This window comes from Peromyscus californicus, unplaced genomic scaffold, assembly GCF_007827085.1.
Source record: "Peromyscus californicus insignis strain IS unplaced genomic scaffold, ASM782708v3 Scaffold_11__1_contigs__length_118956290, whole genome shotgun sequence".
NCBI classification, from domain to species: Eukaryota; Metazoa; Chordata; class Mammalia; order Rodentia; family Cricetidae; genus Peromyscus; species Peromyscus californicus.
The window spans coordinates 62834253-62861620 of record NW_026294402.1 but is presented as its reverse complement, the minus strand read 5'-3'; the positions used below and the strand labels follow the sequence as shown (position 1 = coordinate 62861620).

The following is a 27368-nucleotide window of genomic DNA, read 5'->3' as shown; positions in this document are numbered from 1 at the left end:
GTGTGTGTGTGTGTGTGGTGTGTGTGTGATATTGATGATTAAGCTCACGGTTTTACTGACCAGGCAAGCGCTCTATCACTGAGCTATATCCTTAGTCCTTTTTATATGCATTATTTTCAGACAGGACCTCTCCAAGTTGCCTGGGTTGGCTTTTTACTTGCAATCTTCTTGCCTTAACCTCCTGGAGAGCTAAAATTACAGACCTGAGTGAGCCACAGGCTTACTTTAAACTATTTTTCACACCCTTAAATAATGACATCATCCATATGACAACATACCAAGAACAAGAATAATAAGATTCCTATCACCCATGGTATAGATACAGTATTACAACTCATGTCTCCTCTAACCTTTACAAGAGATGCATTTACAGGGAGAGGCTCACTTACCAACTAGAGATGCATTTACAAGGAGAGGCTCACTTACCATTACCACATTACAAAGGGAGGGATAATGTTTAATAAATAACTTCACAGTCCTGTGTCTGCATTCTGAATTTTATAAAGACCCAAAGATTTTTCTTATGTTTGCTGTGAAGCCATTTGGCAAAAAGACTCATCTGAACTGATGAGACCTTTAATAGCATCCCTTTGTCCCAGGTTCACGTGGTACATGTAAATTTTGCTGTAGAAATGTAAATGTTCTGGTAAATGAATACTGTGTCAAGACTTGCCAACATATCGAATAAACACCCCATGCTCCTTATCACCATGATAAAGTCTGAAGACACTGAGGATGTGAAACTCCAACATTTCCCAGAAGGGACTGTGGACCAATGCCAGCAAAGTCAAGTTTCTAACATCGCCTTTTCTCATACCTCTGTTTATATGTGAGGACGTCCCACTGTGTATGGTTCATTATCAGGGCAGGTGCAGATCCCTCATGGTAATCAGAGAAGGTTATGACACTTGAGTGTTCAGCAGTGTTTATATCCACCAAGATACCTCCATTCTGTCTCAGGGGAAAAAAAGCACATTCAACGTACTGGCTGAATCTCGGTTACACACAGAACCATTACACAGCTCAATCAGCTGTACAAAGTGCTTACTGTCTCAAGTTCTTACTGGCTCTGGTTCTTACAAACATATTTTGGCATTAAACATGCACACAGGAGGCCCACATATAATTACCAGATCTCTACAGCACAGCTTACAGAAATATGTTCAAGCAAGTTTTTTTTTTTTTAATTTATTTTAATTTATTTTGCAATACAATTCAGTTCTACATATCGGTCATGGATTCCCTTGTTCTCCCCCCTCCCGTCCCCCTCACCTTCCCCCCAACGCCCCCCCCCATTCCCATCTCCTCCAGGGCAAAGTTTTAAAAGTCAAAGACAAGGTGCTTTACAATATGAAGACTTACCAAATCTTCTAAGCTCAATAAAGTGCCATTGTCTTGTCGGTTGTAAAAGAATGGCTTGGAAGACCCTTCATAGCCCACCACTCTCACACAAAGTTTGCCAGACAAATTTTCAGGCCAAAATGGAATGCACTAGAAACACAAATATAATGCCAGTTTTAAAACTGTGCTGTGACATAAGGTACTGCCACATTAAGGACACTGGGTAACCACATTTTCAAGTCTAAATCAGAGTAAAATGTCATCTAAAGTGTTTAAATGTCCCCTACACTTGACAGTAAAAACACTGACAAGTTGGGTGTGGTGGTACACTCAGAAGCTGAAGCAGGAGGAGCCCAAGTTTAAGGCCAGCCTGGGTTACATAGTAAGAATCTACTAAAAAAACAAAACACTATTGATATAACTGTGCAACCAAGCGCATTCACTAGAATAAAAATCTACTAATCTATATATCGTTGCAGCAATTACATGATAAGAAACTCAAGTGCTTATTGATTATGAATGCCTCCATATCCTGAATACTTAAGATCTATATTCTTCATTGCATTTGCTTTTGTGTCTTGCCAAATTCACTTCATGGATACACAAGGAACTGTTCACAGAACATCTTCTTTACACACACCAGAAAGCCAGACGCAGACATGGAAGGTACTAGCACTGAGCAGGCTGCAAGTCCAGACCCCAGGAGCAGATGTCACTCTAAGCTTCTGTTTCTCCGTCTACAGAGGGGGACTCTTAGTTCTTTATGTAACTCCAAATGTGGTTCAACTATAGAACACTTGGTAAATTCTATTTCTGAATCAATACACTACTGATGTAGCAAACCCACATCAAAGATAACACAAGCATTTTTACACAACTCATTGGTTCTATGTGCTTTCCATAACACGTTTCGATTGTAGTCACATGGGAAGAACTAGGGAAGGACTGCTAGCCATCTAGACAGGGCTACTAGTAAATATTACCAATAATTTTCTACTTTAAAATAGGATGAAATAAAGATCTTTCGAAGCTGCTGTCATACTTAACACACACACACACATATATATATATATGAGATGGTGTAAAAAATATCTATGCAATTCACATTTCCATGTCCCTATTAATCTGTACATTTTAGGAATCTGTCATGATTTAGGGAAAGTTACCTCTGAAGAAGCCACATAGTGCCACTTGTTAGTCGGTATGGAGCCATCAGAGGCAATCTCTCCCACTTCCAGCTCCAAGGAGGACTTGTTGGCGATGGTGCAGTAGGGGGTCAGAGTGACTATCCTCGAGAGGTTGAAACTGCTCATTTTGATGCTAACTCCGACCTGAAGAAGGAAACAAGCCAGCTCGTTCTCCACAGGGTCAAAAAGGAAGACACACGTCATACACACAGAACTTAAATATCTAAAGTAGGAATTCTTAAATAAGGTAACGAATAAAAGCTGTACTCTACCACAGAAAAGGTCTGGTTTCTTACATCAGCTTTATCAGAAATCAGTTGCAGAATAAAGGTCACTAACTCAATGACAACTTGTAATGACAGATTTACTGCCTAGTATTTTTACTTAGTAATAATCCAAATGTTAATTTTTTATAATTAGTAAGCTCAAATTTTACTACTTTGTCTGTTACCAATAAAATTAGAATTCTGAAGCAGTGGTAAATGGGTTACGTGGTACCAGATTATTCAAATTTTCAAAGGCATCACACTTAAGATTTAAGAAATAGCTGACAGGGCTTATGGGATGAAGATTTTAGTGTATCTTGAATATTAAATTTGCCCACTCCAGTGGATTCAGCTCCCTGCTTAGATTTTGACAAATTCAAGTTCTTCTCTGATATAGTAATCACAGAAAATCTGAGACAGTCCTCCACGGAATAATTTGATTTGAGATTTCTGTCAGCTTGAGCCGCCGGCCTGCTTACTGAGGTGTGCAAAAGTCAATGAGGCCAAAGGCGGTGAAGCGGACGCTCTTACCAGGTACTCCATATTGGCGGCAGGACACTTCACACACCCGTAACTTCCCACGGTGTCCAATGAAAAAGCACTGGACCAGTCACTGGTCGAAATTTTTAACTGTACCTACACCAGAGAACACATAACATCATCTAAGAAACCGAAAAGATGGCATTAATTTTACTTCACAGGAAAAAATTCCTAGTCTTCTGGAAATTTCTCTACTATCTTGAGACACAGAAAATCATAATCACAATGATATGAAATGGTTCCAGGGAACCAAAGAATAGTACAGCTCTGACCTTCCCATTCACCTCAGCAATGAATGCAATGGATTTAAACATGTCTTTATGCTGTTTCTTAAAGGATCACAGTACTATTTAATATTCCAATGCTAGATTTATGACAGAGATAAAAAAAAATTCTCAAAAGGGTTAGCAAATAAAAGACAACCTTCACATCATTCAGCAGATAATAAAAGACTGACACTGTGAAAGACTAGGGCACAGGACATGGCCGTCATCCTCAGTGAGCACCGAACTCAACACAGATAAAAGGAAGCACGTTCTAACAACTATGACACCACACAAGAGGTGCAAAACGCAAAGGGTGAGAGGCCAGTGAGTGGACCGGCTCTGGGACTTAGAGGCAAGTCCTACAGAAGAGACTCACCCCTCTGCGGCCACCAAGACCATAAGAAACACGAGGACAAGTCACACACAGAGGCAATCCCAATGCCACGTGTTGACCCAAACTCTAAACAGTCATCTCCAGACTGCAGCATCACCTGGGATTCTGTTATAGACATCAATTCTCAGGCTCTGCCAAGAAAGATCTTTTACTAAAGATCCCAGGCAGGGACTCAGCAAACAATTTGGAAGCCATTCGGGTGACAATAATGTACACGGAGATCTGAGAGCCAGGATTCCAAGCAACATGACTGGGCTACGGAGAGTCACTGTAAACAGAAAATCTTCACCACATCAGCGATGAGCAGAGTGTCTCAGGACAAACAGCAGACGAGAAGAAGAGGCAGGCTAGGGGGGACACTGACAGAGTTGGGGAGGCTAGCAATCTGTGTAGACGGCACAGCATACACAAAAGCCTAGGGCTGAATGCTGACCACACTCGGACACCGGGCTGCTTCCCCAAAGGCTGGCTTAGGAAGCACAGAGAAGGCCAACTGCTGCGTGTGTTCACACTGCCACACAACGCTGCAACAGTGAATAAAACAAAGCCATTCCACCTGGCAGGACTTGAGTACAAGCAGTGAGCCTACCGCCCCTGAAGAATGGGGAGCCCTGCATCAGCTGACTGCTGCTGCGAGTTCCCAGTGTCCAGGCGGACTCTGCTGTCTTTAAAGTCTCCTTGGACTAACTGTATACCAAGGGCGCTGCACACACATCGCAAACATGCTTGTAGATTCCTAAGTCTCTAGATTTAGCAGCTTTCCTATTTTAACTTGTTAGAGCATACCTTATTTTTGCTAAAAATGTTCTTCTTCTTGAAAGAGAATAAAACGATGTCCCTGAAATCGGCTGGATGTTTAACATGTATCTCCTCAGAGCAATACTGGAGAACCCGAGAAGTTTTGTTGATCAGCCAATAGGGACTAAAGACAGACAGCTCCATGCGGCAGCCAATTCGCCTGACGTGCACTGACAAGTCGACTGTCATCACTTCGGCCGTGTCTGAGGAAAAGCACACGAGGAAGAACTCGGGGAGTGTGTCGCAAATGCGCAAATGTCCGTTCCAGTTCTTGCCCAGGTATTTGACCAGGACTAACTCCATGATCTCGCCGCTGATTCGCGAGTGGAGAACATCAGCAGCACTGCCTTCTGCCAGCTCGTGGGTTTCTGCAGTTCCCTAAAAACAACCACACACAACCAAGTTTACCTATCCGCTTTAATACCAAAATCTGTAGTTTACACGGGGCTAAATATCCTGCCCAGGAAGGCTGACCACCAAGCCTAACACACTGATAGGTTAGAAATTCCCAGCGATTACTAAGGAAGGACTCCAAAGGAAACTGTATCACAGCCACAGTCGGTGTCTTCTGGCTATCTGTAGGGAAACCACCCTAAGCTTTGAGAAAAACCTGTGTCTATGCCAAGAATCAAAGCCTGGATCTGGGACCCCAGCCGTTCCCATCAGAGCTAGATTATAACATGAGCCATTTCACTGAATGGGCATCAATTTCACCCTCTCTATTCCCATACCGTAGCTCATGGCTACTGTATGTACAGAACCAGGAAAATCATGCCAAGCAAGGTGAACTCCTTTAAAAATTAATGCCTGGGCTGGAGAGATGGCTCAGCACTTAGGAAATGTACTGCTCTTGCAGTGGACCTGAATTCAGCTCCCAGCACCCACATCCAGGGGCTCACAGCCACCTGTAACTCCCAACTAAAAGAATGAGGCTTTCTTCTAGACTCCTGGGATGCTTCACTCACACATGTGTACACACACACACACACACACACACACACACACACACACACACACTTAAAAACAAAGAATAAATCTTTTTAGCAATAGAAACCGGGCTTCCCTGCTGTGGCCTTCTTTTGGACAACAGATGCTATTTGATTTGCTTAATTAACTTTTGTCTCCATACTCAGGAAGGGATCATTGTTTGACAAAAAAAAAAGGAATCATTAAGGTTCCAGACACTTCCTAAGGCCGTTGCATTTTAAAACAACATAGAACGTGCAAATTTAATCATATTTATAACATCCCATGTGTCCATACGGCAGATAGTGAATTTTACTTTCAGCGTAAACTTTAAGGCAAAGATCAGGATGAAATATTTCCATTTGCTTTTTTTCTCTCCTTTAGACTTAACATAATAAAGAGACTTTTAATTTACAACAAACGCAGGAGAGAAAAGAAGCAGGAACTGGGAAGCCGAACTCCTGGGTTTACTTCCCAGCTTCACCACTGTCCAGCAGTAGGACCTTGGATCAGTCATTGACCCCTCTGCGACTCAGTAACAGGGGCCAAAAGGTCTGCACCCACTGCAGAGGCTACGGTGAGGACTGAAGCATGCTAATACAGAGAAAACACACAGTAGAAGGCTGAGCAGCACAGCTGCGCCAGGTTAGCTAGAATAAACGCCTCTTAAAAACAGGCGACACCGACTTAAACTGACACCACGAAACAGAACAAGAATTTACTCTGTACAATAATAATGATAATCATAAACATTCAAGACGCAAACCTCAAGCAAGTATCTTAGCGAATACGGGAGAAGGTTCCGCAAGGTGAGAGGAGGGTAAAGGTGGATCACGTAGGCTGGGTCCCAGTCTTCCCCGTGGGCACCGATGTAGCTCAGCTCGTCAGGCAGGGCGACCGTGTTCACGATGAGCGGTAAGAAGTTGACTTCCAATGCAGGGCACTGCAGCATGCACCTGACCTCCTTGCTACGGTGAAGCTCTTCCTTCCAGGAAATGTACGTGGTGGACTGAGTGTACTGCTGCTCTAAGCTTCCAGCCGGCTGAACGTACAGCTGACATCTACAGAGGGGTCGACAGAAGGGAAGGAAAGGAACCTCAGATCCTTCATTGTGACTCACTAAGGTGGGTGCTGATATTCTTACAAATGCAGAAACCACTGCTAAGAAAGCTCAGAACATGTCCAAAATGACAGAACTGCCCCACAGAGGAAGGACAACTTAAATAGTCTCATTTTGACTCTAAAGGCAAGCTAATAAATACATAATCTTAGAAAATTGTAAGGCATCAAATATATGATGAAGAATTTATATTGTAAATTCAATGGTAACACATGTATTTCTACTCAAAAGAATAAACTCTTAAGTGTCCTAAAAATAGCTGTTGTATGGCTAGGGCAGTAAAAATGTGGGGCTGCTCTCCCTAAAATGTTGAGATCCAATTCATAAAACTAAGAATACACAAGTTCCTTTTCTTTTACAACATTTATTTATTTATATAATTAACAACCCACATTAATTGTACTAATTAGCAGGCTTCACTATGGCATTTCCACACACCCTATGCTAACTGTGCACACTTACCCTTCTGTACTCCACCCCTAACACCCCAAGACCCTAAAATTTTCTCGGCAGCACTGCCCATCCACCCCCAGCTCTGGTCACCACCATCCCATTTAGAAGCTTAATACATCCACAGACGTGCGCACCTGTAGGAATCCAAAGGGACATGGAACTCCTCCTCAGGCCTGGCTATTCCAATGCGCTCAAATAGCTTAACATTCTTGACAAATTTGTAGATGATAAATGCTATCGAGAAGTGGTTTTTAATCTGTTGGGATAGACATAGAAATGTTTCTTAAAGTGATATATAAGTTAAAAAGAAAGGATTAGCAGTACAAAGATTAACTACAGATCTAAAAAGCTTCAACTTAATATTGGAAGGTATCTCCATGGGCTAACGATAATATTTAGGTATTTAAGTGTTATATATCAACGTTAAACTTCATGTTTAAGTGACAGTTCCAAGTGGACATTGCCACATCATCTACGTATCACGTGGGCATTGTGAGTCAATGCCACTATTAAGGATGCACCGCTCTTGAAGAGTTCAGCCATGTTTTCCCCACCTCAGCCTCCCATTAACACAGCACGTGAGAAAGAAAAGAGCAAAGTCATGGAGCTCTTTTCCTGGCTGCCCTGTGCTGTATCCTGCAGCTAACAATGAACTGCGATGTGACAGGGTCCAGATGTGAATTATTTCCCATTCGTACGCACGCGTCAGGCAGGGAGAAATGTTCTTTACACTGACACATAAAGCCTGTAGGAACACTGGAGAGACCAAAAGGTTTGACAAAACCCCAAAAGTAGAAAGGAAAATGTTTATACAGATTAAACATCTGTTGCCTTTCTTTTGTTCCATGAGAGTCGGTTATTCCAAACACCTCACACACATCCGAAAAATACAACCTCAAGTGATAACAGACTAAGAGAACAGAAGGCTATCCTACTTGACAATCAACCATAATTATAGCATCTCAGTCCAAATTCCTAAAAGAACCTAAAATGTTTAGATGTTTAAGGGTTCCAAATCTCTAAAGGAACGTAAGTGCTATGGGTTTATAGGCAATAAAACTGGACTTAAAAAAATAAATAAATAAAACTGCTTTTCAAGCCATTTAAAATAAACCATAGTGACAGAGCCAGGCAGGAAGAGAAGCTGGCTCACTTGGCCATTTATTCCTGAGTCATCAGAGGTGCCCAGGAAGTTCCACTGCACCTCTCTAACCCAGCTAGATGACTGGATTCTGCCTGGCACTCCCAAAGGACACACGTGGTCACACATTACCTGCAGAGGCGAGCGGAGAGTGATGACCTTATTCCCTTCTGTTGCGTCAATCTGCACCAGCACAGAGTCAGAACGGCTGGCACTGGGATTCCGTACATTATACAGTCGCCTGCCGGGCCTGGCCACAGGGACACTGCCCACTTCTGTATAGCCGTGTGGTACTAAAGCAGAGCACAGGGGAAGACAATTACAAATATTCACTTTTTTTTTTTTTTTTGGTTTTTCGAGACAGAGTTCTCCGTGTAGTTTTGGTGCTTGTCCTGGATCTCACTCTGTAGACCAAGCTGGCCTCGAACTCACAGAGATCCGCCTGGCTCTGCCTCCCGAGTGGTGGGATTAAGGGCATTGTGTCACCGCCGCCCAGCATAAATATTCACTTTTTAATAACAACAAACCCTGGACCTAGAGGGATGGCTCAGAAGTAAAAAGCACTTGTTGCTCTTACAGAGGACCTGGGTTCAATTCCCAGCACCCATATGGCAGGTCACAACCATCTGTAATACCAGTTCTAGGGGATCCCAAGTCCTCTTCTGGCCTCCAAGGGCACCATGCACACACATGGTACACAGACATACATGTAAGCAAAATATTCATAAAATAAATAAATAATTTAAGCAAAATAACAACATGTCACAATAATGACAGAGGTATGCTTGCTCATCATTAGAAAACATGTGTTTTTCTAAGACTCTGAGATTTAAAAAAAAAGAAAAACAACTAATAATATAAAACTTTTGCCCCAAACAATGAGGGGTTGAATATGCTGAAAACAAATAAAATCCAACCTATTTTTTTTTAATTCTCTAAACTAGGTAACAACAATCCCCTTGTCTTTGTAATGATATTATTACCATCAATATTTTAGACTTCTGCTTATGACCACTTTTCTCCTTTAACTGAATACTCATCCTTTTTGAAACATACTACTTATTTTTTAGGGCATAGCAATAATCAAGTTTTATAGGATACTTATTAAGGTCAATTTATGTTTAGAAAAACCCACAGATAAATTATCAACTGTTTACTGCAACTTCTGACAATGTCTCACGGACATCTTCAGTAAAACAGTATTGGATGATTTAATAAGCTGCCACAATTTCTGCGATGCTCTGGAAACACAGAACACAGCATGCCTACCAAAGGTCAGCGTGAAGAAGGAACTCTCCTGCCGACTCAGGACCGACAGCTTGCCCTGGCGTGAAGGCTCCAGGCTGGCATATTCTAGCTCCAACTGCTGACCAGCACCTACATCATAAAGGTCACTCTTCTCCAGGGAACCCATCACCCTGAGGTTACGATTGGGCTGCACCTTAATGGGAACACCTAGGGCATTTCTGACTGTAAAAGGCGCCCTGTCTTTTAGAGAGTAGTCGAAAGTGGAAGCAGCTCCCTCCGAGAAACCCTGCAAAGGAACACAGCACAGTAAAACCCCAGCAGTGTACTGCTTACTAGCACTTTACCACAGCTACACATTTTCCGAAATTCATTTTGATGAAAAAGAAAATCTATATACGTTTCCTTCTTAAATCCTACATTAAATGTTCCAAATCAGAATCACACATACTTTTGCTAAATTGTTGAAAACATTAAGACAACTTTTGGATATTGTGATATTCATCGTAGCTCCTGAAGAAATATGAACTGCCATTTGTGGTTCAGAAATAAAATCATCCCCGGGCATCAAACTTTTATCCTGGATCGGGTTCTTCTTCACCTGGGAAGATAAACACCACACAGAATTTAAGTTTTCAGCCAACTAGCCAATGATCACTTTTAAAAGCTCAACACTAAAGATTCAGCTGAACTGGTTAGTTCACAACATGGCTCCTCAAAATCTCCTTTTCAACCATAAAGAGCATCCCTGTGATTCGGCGAAGATCAGCAGCCTTCTCTCTGCACTTAGGTCATGGACAAGGAAATGCTCAACACGATGCCAAGGTCAAAGCATGAGGACTCAGCCACACTTTCTGACTCCTTCCACTGCCAGGGCAAGCTAGCTCCTGAGCATGTGTGACTGGGTGCTGAGGTCCTTAGCAACTGAAGGTGACTCCAAAATCTAACTGATTCTGGAAATGTCATCTGGAGATAAGATGATTTTTCCTATGCTTTTGTGGTAAGTAATATGGTAAGCTTTTGGATTACATTTATTGTAAACAACATTCATGATTTTATTCCAATAGCATTTCAAAACCTTTGTTAAATATTCTCTCAGTCTCATTACGCCAGAGAGAGGTAGACCAGATACTATCTCTACTTTAGTCAGGAGGACTAGGAATAGAAGGTAAGTGAGTGGTCATCTTTAAAAAAGAATTTGCTGTAGCAGTTTCTATATGTGAGACTCCTCCATCAGTGGCCTCAGCGAGGCTCAGTGGTGAGGGTCTGTTAATAGCACACATCTCACATTTCTGCATGCCTAGAAAAATATACTTCAACATTAAGGATTGTGAAATACTAAGTGTCAAATAATAAATGTCAAAAACAGAGAGTTTATAATAATATTAATTCTCAATTTGGGAGGCTCATCCCTAAAAATCACTGGATAGTTAAAAAGGTTCTACTCATGAGTTTTATCTACCAATATGTACTATATTAGAAATGAAAACTGAGAACACAGTTAATATTTAAAAATGAAAATTATGTATTAACCTTTTTTTTTATTCTGTGTGTCTTTTACATCAGTACATCATGTATCTTGATCCCATTCATTTCCCCGCCCCTTCACATCCACACTCCACCCCTGCACACCCTCCAAATAAAACAAAATTTAAGGGTTAAAAAAAAAAAGAAAAGAAAGGGAAAAACTTAAAAATCTCATCACGGAAGCTGCAGTGTGACAGTGAGGCATGCTGTAAACCCCTTTGTCCATTTTTATTTGCAAGTGTTCATGGCAAAGAGTCATCGATCTGGTTCAAGGCCTCTGGCTTCTACTACCCTATCGATGCTGGGTCCTGTGGTCGTAAGAGGAGAACCATCCCGGACCCCCGCCAGCTGCAACACTTGGGAGAGCAGGTCCTGCACCTCACCAGGGCAGCACAACAGAGCCATCCCTGTTAGGTCAGGTGTGTGTGAGCCAGCCCTGAAGTTGTGAGCATGGGAGAGCTGTCCCCATTTCTCACCTGTCTTAGGGTGGCATGGCCTGTGGGAGGTGGTAGAGCTGACCCTGTGGTCATAAGAGTGGGAGTGCTATCCCTGATATTAACATTTTAATGGAAAAATTATCTTAAATATATAAACATAAAGAGAGTCTTTGACAAGTGCCTTGAATGCCTGCAGTAAGAGATTCTCATCTCTGCTATACATACAGCCTGCTGAACTTCAATATTCAGTCTCTCAAAAACTATACTGTATATCATGAGAAAATAGGAATAAGAATTATATATAATGTTTTCAGTATTACTATGAAAGGAGATATCACCTCAATAACTTTTTAAGGGTTTTCACAGACCCTGGAACAAATCTTGGAAAAATCACTAAACTGAAAACTCCTAAGGATGATGCTCGGCATCACGCTGTGCAAAGCACTGGCTTCCTTACATTAAGTTTCAAGCTCCACGGTTTTTTCCCCTCCACTCTTTCAATCAGTGGTTCCCAGACTGCATGGATTTCGTTATAATAGTGAACCTGAAAAGGTACAGAATTTCCATTACTTGGTTGTTCAACATTAATCATATAATTATGTAATCAGTAGAAAACATATATTAAACTACTGTTTTATATCAAAAGCCAATTTAAAAGCCCACCTAAAGAAACACACAAAAATACAATGTAATCCCCCACTTTCTATTGCTCTACTGCCATAGATTACTTAGCAAGAGATTCTTTAAGAGTAATTATCCCATGGAATTCTACACCATCACACTGAACATTAGACTATGCCATCTGTTCACGTGGAGACTTGCTACAGCTGTGCATCTTACTTCTGCAATGGTACTTTCCAGCTGTGCTCTGGGGGTGCCAATGTGGCCATACCTCTAGGGTCATGTCAGCAGCAGCAGCCATTAGGGAAGTCCAGTTTTTAACATTTCCAGAAAACTTAGACTCTGCCAGTAACAAGGGCACGGTGCGATGCCCGAGGCCACATTCTAAGGTGACTTGAACGGACTCCACGGCAATCACACAATTCTCCTCTACTGGTGGGTGGTCAAAGTCTCTGAAATTTTCTGTCACTTCTGTTGCCATGTCAACACCAAGAAACCAAGAATTATAGTCAGTGATGGACTTGACGGCCCAGAGATTGTCCATCTCCTTAGCAGTGTCCTTCGACTCGTCTTCTTTGGCCTTTGGAGACATGGCAGCCAGGATTGTCATCACAGTATTAAGGATTATAGGCGAGATCTTTAAAAAGGAAAGCAGAAAAATATTTAGAATAGATACCTTCCCAAGGGAGACTTAAAACACATGATTTCAAAAGTTAAAGATTAAGTAACTTAAATTTAAATATACTAAGTTCTGAACAAAGTAAAGTAAGAAAACAGGAATTCAACTAACTGCTTAACGATTTCAGCCCAGGTTGCCTGGAATTAAGTAGTCCATGTTACACCAACGGTCAAAAGGCAAAGGGGAGACTAATCACTCAGAATCAGACAACGTTACACGAACATCAACAAAAGTTTACACACGTAGCCAACTTTTTCATGGTGCTCCTCGCGAGCTTCACTAATCAAGGTCAAAAGCAGGAGGCTGAGATTGAAGACCCTCTCATCAGACCCCCGATTTTAGAAATGATGCCTGCTCATCGCTGGAGAGCGCCCTGGCTCGCTCTCATTCCTCTCTCTACCTCAGTGCTACACAAATAACACCTTGAATCCAGTCGGCACCCTCAGTCCACCCTCCAAAACGCCACCAGCACAACTGTTTTTAACGCCACATCTAGGCAAGGCATTGTTGTGTTAAAATCCCTGGAAACTTTCCAGCACTATCAGACTAGATTCAAACTCTCCTTGGCTGTGTACAAAAAGTTCCTTGTGAGGCAGCGCCTGATGGATTGGCTAGCCAGAGTTCTCCAGAGTTTGAAACACCTTGGGGCAAATAACTTAGAAGGATCCCTTTACCGTGCATTTCTCACAACCTCCACTCCTCTAACAGGCTGAAGAGACGTAAGACATCACCAGATAGAGACTCCAGCACATGCTGCTTCTTTACCGATCGTCAGCTGAGACCTTTGTTTTCCCTGGCCTTGTGAACATATCCTACAGTTAAGGAGTGCTCAGAGTCTTACGCTCTACCACACCATCTGTCCAGCCACAGTGGCCCACCCTCTAAGTTCTTAAGTTCAAATTCTTCATACTTTGTGCATACTGCCAGTTCTATAGGGATAGCCTTTTCCTCCTCTTCACCAATCATCCAACTTCTAAAGACTCAGTTCAGGAAGCCCTGCTTGCGGGGAGCTTTGCTTACGCACTGGTCTGGCCGTTGCTTTTCTCCCAACAGCACCTTGTGTGTGCTGCCTGCCCCAAAGGCTATAATCACTGTTTTCCTTCTCTCTTTTATGTGTGGCATTAACTCTCTTGCAGGAAAGAACTGTGACTACCCAATGCCTGACACAGGACATGTTTACAAACAGTAAGAGAAAAAAGTGTCTGGCACAGTGTGATGGCACACACCTTTAATCTAATCTATTTGGGTGGCAGAGTCAGGGGGATCTCAGAGAATTAAAGGCCAGCTGGGGCTACAAAGTAAGACCCTGCTTCAAAAATAAAAAATAAAATGGCTTATTGAATAAATAAACAATATATACAGATATTAAATATTATCCCAGCAGTTAACCTAGTGTCTTAGAGAAAATACATATAAACTCAAAGAGGTTTTGTTCCACTTAGTATTCCATGTATTTAAACTGGTAAATTCATTAGTTAGCAAAACACAATTTAAGACTATCCAGTTAAAGTCAGAAAAATACACTGTCATTTACACAATACTGCAGATGAAATCAATTTAAGTCTTGATTCAATCATTACTGGTCTCTGAAAATATACAATACTGCATAAAAGTAAAAACGAACCTTCAGTCAAAGAATATGTATGAAAGGCACCAACCTTAATTACAAACTCTTTAACCATGATATTTATGTTTTGTTTTCCTGAAGCCCACGTGCACTTTTCCATAAATAAAGAGCAGGGTTGTAACACCTAGAAACAGAAAAATGAAAGTCACATTTCCCCAGTAAGGGATTCATTATGTACCACCACACACTTGTAAGAACTAGCCCAGCTTTACTACAAGCAAAGGAACACTAGCTGATGCTCTTACTGACTCTCTTCTACAGCAGAAAAAAGTTGGCACAGCTCAAGGACTCTAAGTAGTTCTGAAAGGGGCCCTCACTCCAAATCCAAAAAAAGAAGGAATGGGGATGCAGGTTTACTATCCCAAAGTATTCCCCTCTTGCTGAAATACCTTCCTGATGATGCCTTGAATAAAATGCACCTTTAAGGTAACTATAAACATGAGCTAATGCCTAGGGTGCACTGAGGACATGAGGTTTCATGAAGACTAATTAGTGAATACCACAGACGGTCCTTCTGTGGACAGATCTCAAGTTTTCAGACTTGATGACTGAACTATGAAGCCTGGAATCCTATATATGTCATTAAAGATATAAAGTAGCTTTGCCTCTTAATAAGTGAGGCCATGACAATGGCACAATTATGGTGGTTTTTAATTAGAACCTGTCTTCAATGAAATGACTGCCCTCAGTTTTCTGTGACATGTAAAAGATGGCATGTCGAAGAATAATTCATGATCAATTACAAAGACTTGTGCTTCACTTCTCTGTGCTTATAACAGAGCTCAAAAACTCTTCAGATTCAAAACAAGGCTGCAAGTGAGTCAAGCAATGTAAGATTCTCTTTCCACAAAGTTATAGATATGGCACTAAAAATCACTGGCATAAGTAAGGTAATTAGCAAAAAAGCACAAATTTCAATAATAATGAAAAGCATAATTTAAATTAACTTTTAACAACAGAATGCAACCCTCTCTTTTAGTCACATGACTCCAATTAAATTTTTTTCATACCAAGTTTATTTTTTCATTCACTCATTGGTGAATGAAAACAAATAGAAAGCTGGGGGAAAAAAAAGAAAAAGAAACCACTGGGTCCTGATCAAATTCAAAATCTATCCACTAGAAATGCAACAACAAAAAGAGGTGATCTGGAGGCACCCCTACTTCTGCCACCAGTGGGCATGACTAAGCCTCCTAATACTGTCCAACCTCAAGGCCCGAACCGTCAAGCCCAATCTGTGATGTGCAGCAAGTTCTCCCTAGCAGAGTCTAGGATTCCACTCTCCCCCTGGCTTCACCAGCAGTGTCCATAGTCTTCCTCACCGTGGTGACACTCTTCCCTCTCCTTTCTCTCAAGAACGGGCAGGCGAGCACTTTCAGATCTCTCACAGAAGCTTCCATCATCTGCTCAAGTTTGGAGGTTGACAGGGAGACATTACACTGGAATGAGGCCGTCAGAGCGGGAGCGTCGGCCCTGGTCAGGTTGGCCACGAACACCACTTCCGGGTCTGTGAGCATGGCCTTCAAGGTCATATTTGGCCTCACAGACTCATCTGAAGAAACAGCAGGGCAAGAAAATTTTAATGCAAATCTTCACAACAGGCCATCTATCCATTGCTGAGTCTCTCTCTCTCTCTCTCTCTCTCTCTCTCTCTCTCTCTCTCTATATATATATATATATATATATATATATATATATATATATATATATATGATGCAATCAGAAATCTAGCCGAAGACGGTCATTACTACAGGAGCATTTAGAAAGGTCATGGTTCAGGAGGTTCCTTGGGACAGAATGCAGGTATATGCACATATAAGCAAACATGCAATGTGTTAAGTAAGGCTGCAGGGCCAGGAGCAGAAATCAGAGAGAGCTGTGAGGAAAAGACTCCAATGAAGCAGATTAACCACTGCCACTAGTTCACTTCAGTCTCAGCCAAAAGACCACTCTCCATGCCATATGATCTACAGGCATGACCACTATCACGTATGACCACTATTCAAATCATCACAGCAAATGGGAAAATAATATTCCAATCTTGCCAATGCACACTCAGTTTGTGACTTTGCCAGGTTTTACATCACAGAAAACAAAATCAAACACAATACCTGACCTTAAAAAAATTTAAAATTTAACACAGAGAATCATCAATCTACTTGATAAAGCTGGAGTATAACAACTACCAAGTTGAAATGGCTTCTGCAGTCTCCCTCAAAGTTTAAGGAACTAAAGGCAGTTCTAGGTCAGCCATGCCATGTCCTCTCCTGTCCCCACCTCCCGCTTCTAGCTTGTCTGTTGCCTGTCAATGCACTGGAAGTCTTCTATAAATGCTCCCTTCTATAAAACAGGTAATCACTGACTGGTTAACTCCCTGTTTCGGAATGAAGAAAATCCTGAATGGAGCCAGAACAGTTTCCGCACTATCACAGAACACATCTATTGTAACTCATTTAAAAACAATTGCTTCCTGGAGTTTTACAAAGAATGTGCTTAAATCTAAAAGCCAAGCTTTGCTTCCTCAAATTCTCTGTCCCCAGGTTCTGTTTCTAACTTTTTTTAAAATACAGACATCTTCATGCAGGACTGACAGGTAAGTTCTCCTAACCTTTCTCCATCTTGACTCTCCCCACAGCAGTCTGTCTTGACGGAATCTGTATTTCTTTTGCTATGTTTTCTGGACTCTGAGGCATAGCTTTGATGAAGAAATCGGCCACGGTCATCAGAAACTCCACACTGGCACACACGTATAGCTTATCAAGAACAGCATCGATCTCGCTTCCATTTTTATCTTGTCTATAACTTACATCAATCATAGAACTGTTGTTGTCTTGGTCATTCTTTCTGTCAATCATCCTGAAAGACAAACATGCCATTCACTATTTTACTTCTCTTTCTCCTGCCAAGATAACAAAGGGATGGAAATGTTCCCTTGCATTTTAATCATCTTCCTTTTACCCTTCAGTTTCTAATCTGAATAGAAAATACAACGGTGTTAATTGGAACATAATCACCCAATTAGCAACCAAGACATGGCTGCCTAATCTCCAAAGAAAGATTCGTGTGATTAAGCAATTATGGGATATTCTGTAATTATAATGCAATACCAGAGAAACCAGTGAGTGCTGGAAATGACCTTGGGCAATTAGCAATGCATGAGCACAGTCCCTCAAAATGCAACACAGCCTTTTTATTCCACTTAATAAAACCCCCTGAAATAAGTTATCTATATAATTTGATTGCCATACAGAATTTATTCCCATAGTGCTCAATGCAACCCAAAACAACAAGTGTTCATCAGTATCTACAGTGATAGTTCCTATACACCCTCACATGTGATGAAGAGATTAAGGCTACCAAACATGATGATTTCATCAATCAATCTGTCACTATTGCCTAAAGAGCTGTGAACAGCTCCCTTGGCCATGAAATTTGTAACTAGAAAAGTTGGTTGCATGATAGCACACTTTCCTTGCTCGTTCACTTCTCTGAAAACCACAGGCGCCGGGCGGTGGTGGCGCACGCCTTTAATCCCAGCACTCGGGAGGCAGAGGCAGGCGGATCTCTGTGAGTTCGAGGCCAGCCTGGACTACCAAGTGAGTTCCAGGAAAGGCACAAAGCTACACAGAGAAACCCTGTCTCGAAAAACCAAAAAAAAAAAAAAAAAAAAAAAACCACAGGGTTCAGCGGAATCCAGTAAATAGACAATGCTGTCCAAGTTTAAATATCAATATAGTCTTTCACAGACAGAAAAGTACAAAATATGACACATCTCATTACATGAGAATGTAATAAAAACACAATTAAGCAATTTAGGTTACATACATACTTCCATATCTCATACCAGACTGATACAAGTTAATCTTTTTTTGTTGTTGTTGTTGTTTTTTCAAGACAGGGTTTCTCTGTGTAATAGCCCTGGCTGTCCTGGAACTCACTCTGTAGACCAGATTGGCCCCAAATTCACAGAGATCTGCCCGTCTCTGCCTCCCAAGTGCTGGGATTAAAGGTGTGTGCCACCATCATCTGGCAAAGCTAATCTTTCAAAATGGGTTGATAATGTGACAATGCTACAGAGTATATTCCTACTAAAACTGAAAGAAATTCTGTAGAATTGTTTTGAAAGACAAAATAAGCAAGAAAAAAAAAGGATGCACAAATTTAAGGATTCTGAAAAATAATAATTCTGCCTACTGGCAATCATCTGGAAAAATACATTTCCAATCCTCTGTGGGTTTAGCCATTAAAACTCCTAAATCCTCTAGTTGTCATGGTTAAGATGGCACTTGGTTTTACTAATCAGTTCCCCTTTCATTTAAAGTTTGAAGCAGCGGGATCAGAGGGCACCATTACACCTTCTCACAACTCAATTCTGAAAATCTGACCACAGGATAGACTCTCCCTAGGATCCATACCTCGCAATGGCGGCTGACATCCACCTGAAGCCCTGCACCAGGAACCCTGATCTGACAAACCTGGATGTTGCTCTCTCAATGCCTTCTCGGAGATCATCCAGAGTGCACGTCTTCAGTTTAAGGCTGACATTCATAGACCCATCCTTGAACATCTTCCCTGCAGAGGCCATCAGGTGCAGTCTGAGCTCACCAAGACGGAAACTGTCGTTATGAAATGAAAGTCTGGACTCCTGTAGTACATTTTCCAAGCAAAGGAATACGTGATCTTTAAATATTATAAATACATTTAGGCACATTACTTAATTCAAAGCCTAAATGCAAACCAACTCACAACGTTTCTAAGTGCCAAGTCACATAAACGGAACTGAGTACTATGAACACCGGTGAGGACATGAGCACACTCAGGTGCCTGTGTGAACCCTTGGCACACTGGCCAGTACTCAACAAGTTCACTAATTTCAGACAGTACAGTGACTGCAGGGAGGTGAGAATGGTCGTGTTACTGGCAAAGAGAGTGCTTTTAACTTATAAACACAGACATAATCACACACTTGTGTAACTATTGACAGAAAGGACCTGTTACACAGCTGATGCTTTAACACACACACATTTCCAATCAATCCCTGATGCAGATGTCTAGAGTGGTGGTTTTTAGATAACCCAGGGCTCATGCACTGTAACAGTGAATGTTTCTAAGCAAAATAAAAAGCTCCAAGTGGCTCCATGAGAATTACTAAGGACACAAACTGTACCACTGCTTAGTAGAGATAAAGGAAGCCACTGCACTACAAGTGTGAACTCAGAAGAGTCTCAAATAAAGCAGTGAGAAACGACAGGGGGAAAAGTATAAGACAAATAAGGATATGCACCAAAAGGAAGGTGGCAGTATGCAGTGTCTACAAGAGAAAGGTTAAAGAAGGAAGCCGAAGACAGCAGCAGCATTCTCAGGCTGGAGATCAGCAGACGACTGTCCTTAAGTGAAATGAAGAATATGTGGAACTTGCACTTTCAGTAAAGGCATTTGCTGAGATGTGAATGAGCACCAAACACTAGAACTTTAGGCAGTTCACTGCACAAACGACAGATGTTATCATAAAGCTCAACTGGAGAAATGTATGAATATTGTATAACTTCCAGAAAATATGAAGTGCAAATAGCATGTGAAATGCATATGAACACAGATATAAACTCTATAATAGATATAGACTGTGGGTATTATATGACATGTTATAGGCATTAACATATGACATAACTAATTTATAAAATAAAACTATTTATTACAAGATACTATACAGTACAAAACGGCTTTCTGAAGCACTTTTGACTTATTATATACAAGCTTATCTATTACTGACTGAGACATAATCATGTAGGGCTCCAAAGACAGTATTATTCTTCCTAAATAGTGATGACTACTGATACATAAAATTAAACTATGGCCAGTCAGTCATATGGAAAACTCCTCTATTAGTGATGGATAAAATGTATTTTGGTGCTATGTTACTAGAAAGAGAGAAACCCTGAACAACCTTTCCTTGGACTGGTAAGAATAGAAACCAGGCTGAGCATACAGAACCATGCACATTTTTTCAGGCCAAATAGTGCTTTGTAGATGCACTGAATTTTATTAATAGTTAAAACAAAAAATGCCAACATACAAAAACTCTCAAGAGCAAAGGATTTATCTCTGGCAACAAAAAATATACTGGTTACCTGGTGGCTGTCGTTGTTATAAAGGATGATGGACAGGGAGTCGAAGTGGAAGGCAAACTGAAGGGTGACAGTCTGATCCACAGGGGGCTTTGGGTCAGTCAACTCTTGTTCTGATGGTTCAAACAGGAATAAGAAAATCACACATCTCTTGGGTAGGTACATTATTTTAAACATTTTAAAGCTGGGATGGTAGGTTATTATTCTAAATTTGTATCATACTTTCTATCATATTTAAATAACTCACCAGACAATTAATAAAAATGGCAATGGCTGGTCACCACATAGTTAATAAAGGGCAAAATGGCAGAGGCAGACTACAGAAAAAAATGATCTTACAAATAATATCAAGACAACTTTTTGAAACGTCCCTTCAAAGTGAGGCCAGTTACTGCAGCTTGTAATCACCACAGCACGTTTTTTCTAACTGCTTTGGTCGTCCTCAAGACACTATGAAACTGAATGTACAGTGAAGTCAAGCACTGCCTAGACTGGGTAGCTGGCCAAGATCTTCTGCGGGCCAAGAACTCTTCCCACAGTCTTTAATGATCTAGAAGAGAAGACTTGCTCACTAGCAGACCTGGAGTGCACTGTGACGAGGAAGCCTTGGAATACTGGCGTGAAGGGACTCCTGAAGTAATTTCAATTTCCTTCCCGGCTTTAGACAGACAGGATATGCAGAACAGATCCTGGTTCAATGCTTTAATAAAGCAAGTCTACAACCCTTTTGGAGACTCGGGGTCCTTCTTTAGGAAAATTACTAGAAAAGCAAGGCTTTGCCAGGCTGGAAAATACTGGAGCTTTTACTCAATGTTTTCAGAAAACAATTTCTGTTCCAATCTTTCATTGTATTTGCAGTTTGCATATGAACATATAAACGTTCCCAGGTGTCACATTAACCATAAAGTGAGAACCAGAAACACAAATCTGATCACAGCTAAACCCGACGAGACCATTCATCTCCAACGTTGGTTCATCTCCACAGTGTCCTATCAACAACAGTCTACTTATCTCACATTTGTCTATACCCAATACAAACCCAAACTTGAAGGATGACCCTGGTGTCTCAACCATCTAAACCAGAAACCTCTTTTACATACTCCTAGGATCCCAAAACATGCCCAGCCTAACTACAGCCGTAATGTTGGTATCATAACAGGAATTACCAATGGCAGCCTCACCAGTGAAGCACATGGAGCAGTATGGAGGGGTTCATGGGAGGAAAGGGCCCTTTATCTTGCTTTAGTTCTGGAAATATCACCTATTGACTGTCTCGTAAGAACACCTGCGATCCACATCAATGACTTTAAATAATAGGCAATGCCAAGCAGGGCACAGTGGGGCACACCTGTAACTCCAGCATCCAGAGACTGAATCGGCAGAACCATCACAGGTTCGAGGCCAGCCTGGCCTACAAAGTGAGAGTGTTCCTCAAAAATAATTAGAAATTAAAGAAAAATAACTGAAATTATATCCCATGTGCCCCTTCAAATGGCTGAATTTAAAGGGCCACAGTACTCTTAAAACCTTTAATTTTACTAACCTAGAAATTCCCTAACACATTTTAGAGCATCATCCTCCATCAAAGCCAGGTATAAAGCTACTACTGTAAGAGAATACCTTCCTTCCTCATGATTCAGTCAATACACCATGGTTCTTTTCTTTCTGAATTATGATGGCATCTTACTACACTACCTGCCAGCTTAGCGTTTTCTCTCAACCTAGCCCACCTCAGTGCCTGGTGAATTCAGCAAATTTAGCTTCCACAAACCAAGGGCAAAATACTCACTATGCAGGCAAGTGACTCTCCCCTTGTCGCAGACAATGTATACACCCACCCGAGGGAGCTTCCATAGGAGCCCCAACTCCAGCAAACCTTCCAGGGTAATCACTAAGAATGCTGAATCCTTTCACAGCACTGTGCTGCAGAGCTAACAGAACACTGTATGATGCTGTTAATGTTTCAATACCAACACAAAACTCTTCATCAGCTTTTACCTTTAAGGTACTCAGGCCCACTCCGAGTATCTCTCTTCACTCTTGCAGCCTCTTGTGCAGGCTGGGTAGGGCTTGGCTGTGAAGAAGCTTCCCCAAGGTTTTCCAGCAAAATTTTCATTAAAACTGTCAAGTCATCTTGACTGAGAGCAACCTGAAAACCAATAGTTTGTTTACATGATGTAAGAAAAAATAGAATATTATGCCTTTATAGCTTCAGGAATGAATGATTTATCTATTTCATCTATTTGAGAGAAAGAAAGAGAGGGAGAGGGAGGGAGAGGGGGAGAGAGGGAGGGAGGGAGGGAGGGAGGGAGGGAGGGAGGGAGGGGGAGAGAGAGGGAGGGAGGGAGGGAGGGAGAGAGGGAGGGAGGGAGGGAGGGAGGGAGGGAGGGAGGGAGGGAGGGAGGGAGGATGCATGTGCTGAGACCACAGCAACAGTAGAGAAGTATTTCATCTTATCTAGGATGACACATGCCTCCAGTGCCAGACCCTTTGGAACCCAATGCCCTTCCTGCCTGACCTGGAACCACACCACCCTATTCCTAGGCTTCACTCCAGTCTCCACTCTGCCCCTCTCTCATCTCATCCAGCACTAGCTCCTTTGCTACCATTTGCTTCCTTCCAAGTTCAATACAGGGAGGTGTTCAGTGTCTGGTCTCTACCAGAACGGAGATGTTCTCTTTCTCTATAGCTCTGTTCTCCTCACAGACACAACTGGACATACACAAAACACATGGTTAGCTTAGCAATAATAACTAATCCAACTACCAAGTATTCCCTAAGCCATCACACACACCAGGAAAGCAGCATTTCCCTTTTTACCTTTACAAAAGGGCCTGTGAGATAAAAAGAATAAAGGGCTCTTGAGACAGATCTGTATCGGCTCTACGCCTTTAAGCTGTGTGTGAGCCAAGTTTCTCAGCTTCTTTAATGCAAGTCTTTTTTTATCTTTAGGACATGAATAATGTTATTCTTTACAGTGGAGAGCTGCACAACATGAAGCAGCCAGACTGAATGAGACTGCCACCGGCTACTACGATCCATTAACTCGGGCTTTGCTTGGAAGCTTCTCATCCTTCTCCTTGGGCAGCCCGCCCTCCCCCGGCACACACACAAGTCCTCAAAGCGTGTAGAAGCACTTGCACGTGAGCTGTTTGAAGCATTTGCATTTAACTTCACACAAAACACATACATGCATCTTCTTCAAGCACTGTCTGACTTCCTGCCTATCTGATGATGGGGGAACGCGAAGCGCCAGGCAATAGCCAAGGACCTTTTGCTTATCCCAAGCCAGTCCTCTGGTAACATGTGGGACATCAACTTTAAAACTTCCTTCTTGTGATGTCACCCAAGCCATCAGGCCTGCCTGGGCAGCAGATAACTTGAGAAACTGCATCACCTATTAGGTGGCCCTTCCATACCTCTGGAGGACAATACTGAGAGTGTGGCCCCACGCTTGAAGTGATCTCCAGGAAACACGTTATTGGGGTCATCCACTGATAACCTTCCTGGTTGCACCCCTGACCTCAGGAACCTGGACACACCCAAACTATGCCACTGGAAATACTGCTGCCTCCTAAAGAAATGCACATGCCTACTCAAATAACTATTTCTAAATAAAAGAGGGTCCCTATACAGTGCAATACTAGTCAAGCTGTTATATCTCAATACATGCAAATCACACATCAATAAAACATCCCTAAACTAAAAAAAAAACAAACAACTTTTATTTGAATGTGATATCTGAGCATCACTTTGAATTCTCTGACAATTTTTTTACTACATTAAGAATTTAAGCCGGGTGGTGGCACACGCCTTTAATCCCAGCACTCAGGAAGCAGGGCCAGGCGGTTCTCTGTGAATTCGAGGCCAGCCTGGTCTACAGAGCGAGATCCAGGACAGGCACCAAAACTACACAGAGAAACCCTGTCTTGAAAAACAAAAAACAAAAAAGAATTTAATCAAATTTTCTAATTTAAAAAATATTTTTTTCCAGTAGATTCCCCACAGGCTTCATCTGAGGCTTCCTCCTGGCTTTCCCAAGTATCTAACTAAAGTGAAATAAAGAACAGTGTGGGACAAGGACCTCATTGTTGGTTTTCAGACACACCAGAAACCGCACTGTGAGCAATACAAGCCTACCCAGCACTTTCTACAATTTACATACTCACCTGCATAGGCTGAAGTTTTCCTTTTATCTCCATGCCTGGAATCTCTGTGTACCACGCTGCTGACAAATTCCGCTGAACAGACAAAAGCATGTTCACAGGTTTTAAGATTTCAATGTCATGTTGAAGTGAGTCAGACTGTAAAACAGTTCTGAAAGAATAACAAAGATTTCTTGTAAATATCCACATATTTTTTAATTTATATCAGAAAATTTGGATGGCCATATTTTGTATGCTTTTATAACACTTTCCTGAACATTTAAAAGCTGTGATCAGGATTATTTTAGAACATGTTTCTTTTCATATATCAACCCACCAGAATAAATCAGGCTTATATGCACAGCTATCTGAAGCAATAAACTCAGATAAACTTTGAATCAGATTTGGTGAATATGTCTACTGTCACCAGGACTGTTTGATAGAGCACTAGTATAATGCTGTGTAAGCCAATGCCAGACCTTTCCAAAACCAAACCATTAAGAAAGTCACTGTGTATTTAGCCTTAACATAGTATTATTTCTCCAAACGCAGGCGAAAAACCTATCAAATCTACAAGTTAACGAACATATACAGCCATTTCTAGTTTGTCCACCACTAACTGTTTACATAACCACGTAAGTACTGCTGTTCGCCAGAGTCAAGGCTTTCATATTTTGATTTATGGACTCTTGCATGCTTCACCGAAAACTCCTAAATGTTACAAGGTTTAGGAGTGAACATCTTAAATCATACTACAATTCAGGAAGACATCTCTATCACACAGAAAAATAAATAGCTATGTATAACTAAGAAAAATAAATAAATGTTACTAAATATAGAGTTCTTTTTCTATCTAGAGATAAGGTCTCACTATGTTGGGTAAGCTCATCTCAAACTTGTGAGCTCATGACTCTCCCACCTCAACATCCTGAGTAGGTGGGACTAGAGGCATGTGTCCCGCCCCTTCCTCATTAGGAAATTTTAATTTTATAATCATTTTTAAAGAATGGGGAAAAATAACCATATTATAAAACTATTAAGACAAAACACAGGCCCTACAAAGCATACTACTATTAACTACCGGCCAGAAAGCAGGAGTCCGTTTCCTAATTGGAATAAACACAGAATGAGAATTGTGAATCAGCAGAGTGATTACTGTAGGTGAAAATAAATTTATGAAAATGCAGAGAAGGCAACAAACAGCTGGCTGACACACACATACCTGGAGAGCTTCAGCTGAGTAAGCTGGATGCTCATCTTATCAGCCACTGGGGGAAGAGAGAAGCGCTCCACAGGAACCAAGCTAAATTTGTTCTCCACCCTGATTAAGCCAAGATCCGCTATAACGGCATTAGGTGATGCAGAAGACTGGGGGATAGTAATGACGGGCGCTTTCAAATCGATGTCCATCAGAAGCCGGAAGCTCTTCTGGGCCAGGTCCTTCACGCTGGACGCAGCTCTTTCAGCAGCCTGGACTGTGGCTGTGCTCAAGGCTTCTTTGGCAGTTTGGAAATTGTTGAGGAAGCTCTGTTAGGAGAGAATGGCAGGTAGACACAGTGCCCCACAGAAAACCCTGCAGAAGCATTTACTCTGAATGAAAGCTCAATAAAGAGGGCGTGTGAGAGGAATGTTATTTTTGACTTAAGCAACCATTTCCCTCAGAAGGACCAGGCATCTTAAACTGGAATTTAAGTGAAAAGGATGTCAGCCAGCACTTTATCCCACAGCAGGATCCACTCTGTGCTTTCGGGATGTGGGAATAAAGTTTATTCTTGGCAACTAATGCCTTTACAGCTTATTCATGAAGGTTTTGTAATGTACCAGAGATAGTAAAAATAATAATTTCATGACCTGGTTCATCACAAATACAATCAAAACTCTAAGTTTCAATATTTGTTCTTCAACTACATGATGACCTTTGGGCATTCTACCAAACAACTAATACTGAAAAGCCTTAAATAACAATATCAAATAATACAAACAATAAAATACATAAAAATAATAGCTTGGTGTGGTGGTGTACACCCTTATTCCTAGCACTTAGGAGGTAGAGGCAGGAGGATCAGAAATTCAAGGTCATCCTGAGCTACACAGTGAACTTGAGGCCAGTCTGGGCTAAATGGGATCCTATGTATTAAAAAAAAAAGTATTAAAAAGCAAACAATACATATGGATGTATGTATACATACATAAATAAAAATAAAATACCAAAATGTAACTATAAAAATACTGGAGAATGATAGTTTTTGCTTTGTTTTGTTTTGTGGTTTTTTGAGACAGAGTTTCTCTGTGTAGCCTTTGCTGTCCTGGAATTCACTCTATAGACCAGGCTGGCCTCGAACTCACAGAGATCTGCCTGCCTCTGCCTTCCAAGTGCTGGGATTAAAGGCGTGCGCCACCACCTCCCAGCTGAGAATGACAGTTTTTTATGTTCAAAACAAGGATTAAATCTTCCATTTGGGGGCCAGCAACATGACTCAACTGGTAAAA

The 27368-nt window shown here is 41.5% G+C and overlaps 1 protein-coding gene across 4 annotated transcripts in view; it reads right to left on the bottom strand.

Moving 5' to 3' along the window:
* The window catches only part of Vps13c (vacuolar protein sorting 13 homolog C), a 158229-nt gene that overhangs the window by 34925 nt on the left and 95936 nt on the right, over positions 1 to 27368 (bottom strand). For all 4 annotated transcript variants that reach the window (XM_052713287.1, XM_052713296.1, XM_052713302.1 and 1 more), the window contains 20 exons: positions 26101 to 26405; positions 24903 to 25050; positions 22732 to 22882; positions 20737 to 20846; positions 19084 to 19253; positions 17217 to 17464; positions 15931 to 16160; positions 14640 to 14732; positions 12574 to 12939; positions 12139 to 12225; positions 10169 to 10318; positions 9742 to 10006; positions 8605 to 8765; positions 7466 to 7587; positions 6525 to 6819; positions 4781 to 5170; positions 3326 to 3430; positions 2508 to 2672; positions 1363 to 1491; positions 818 to 951 (listed from right to left, as the gene is read on the bottom strand). In XM_052713287.1, the coding sequence (XP_052569247.1) occupies positions 818 to 951; positions 1363 to 1491; positions 2508 to 2672; positions 3326 to 3430; positions 4781 to 5170; positions 6525 to 6819; positions 7466 to 7587; positions 8605 to 8765; positions 9742 to 10006; positions 10169 to 10318; positions 12139 to 12225; positions 12574 to 12939; positions 14640 to 14732; positions 15931 to 16160; positions 17217 to 17464; positions 19084 to 19253; positions 20737 to 20846; positions 22732 to 22882; positions 24903 to 25050; positions 26101 to 26405 (3824 nt within the window). The remainder of the gene's footprint in view (positions 1 to 817; positions 952 to 1362; positions 1492 to 2507; positions 2673 to 3325; positions 3431 to 4780; positions 5171 to 6524; positions 6820 to 7465; positions 7588 to 8604; positions 8766 to 9741; positions 10007 to 10168; positions 10319 to 12138; positions 12226 to 12573; positions 12940 to 14639; positions 14733 to 15930; positions 16161 to 17216; positions 17465 to 19083; positions 19254 to 20736; positions 20847 to 22731; positions 22883 to 24902; positions 25051 to 26100; positions 26406 to 27368) is intronic.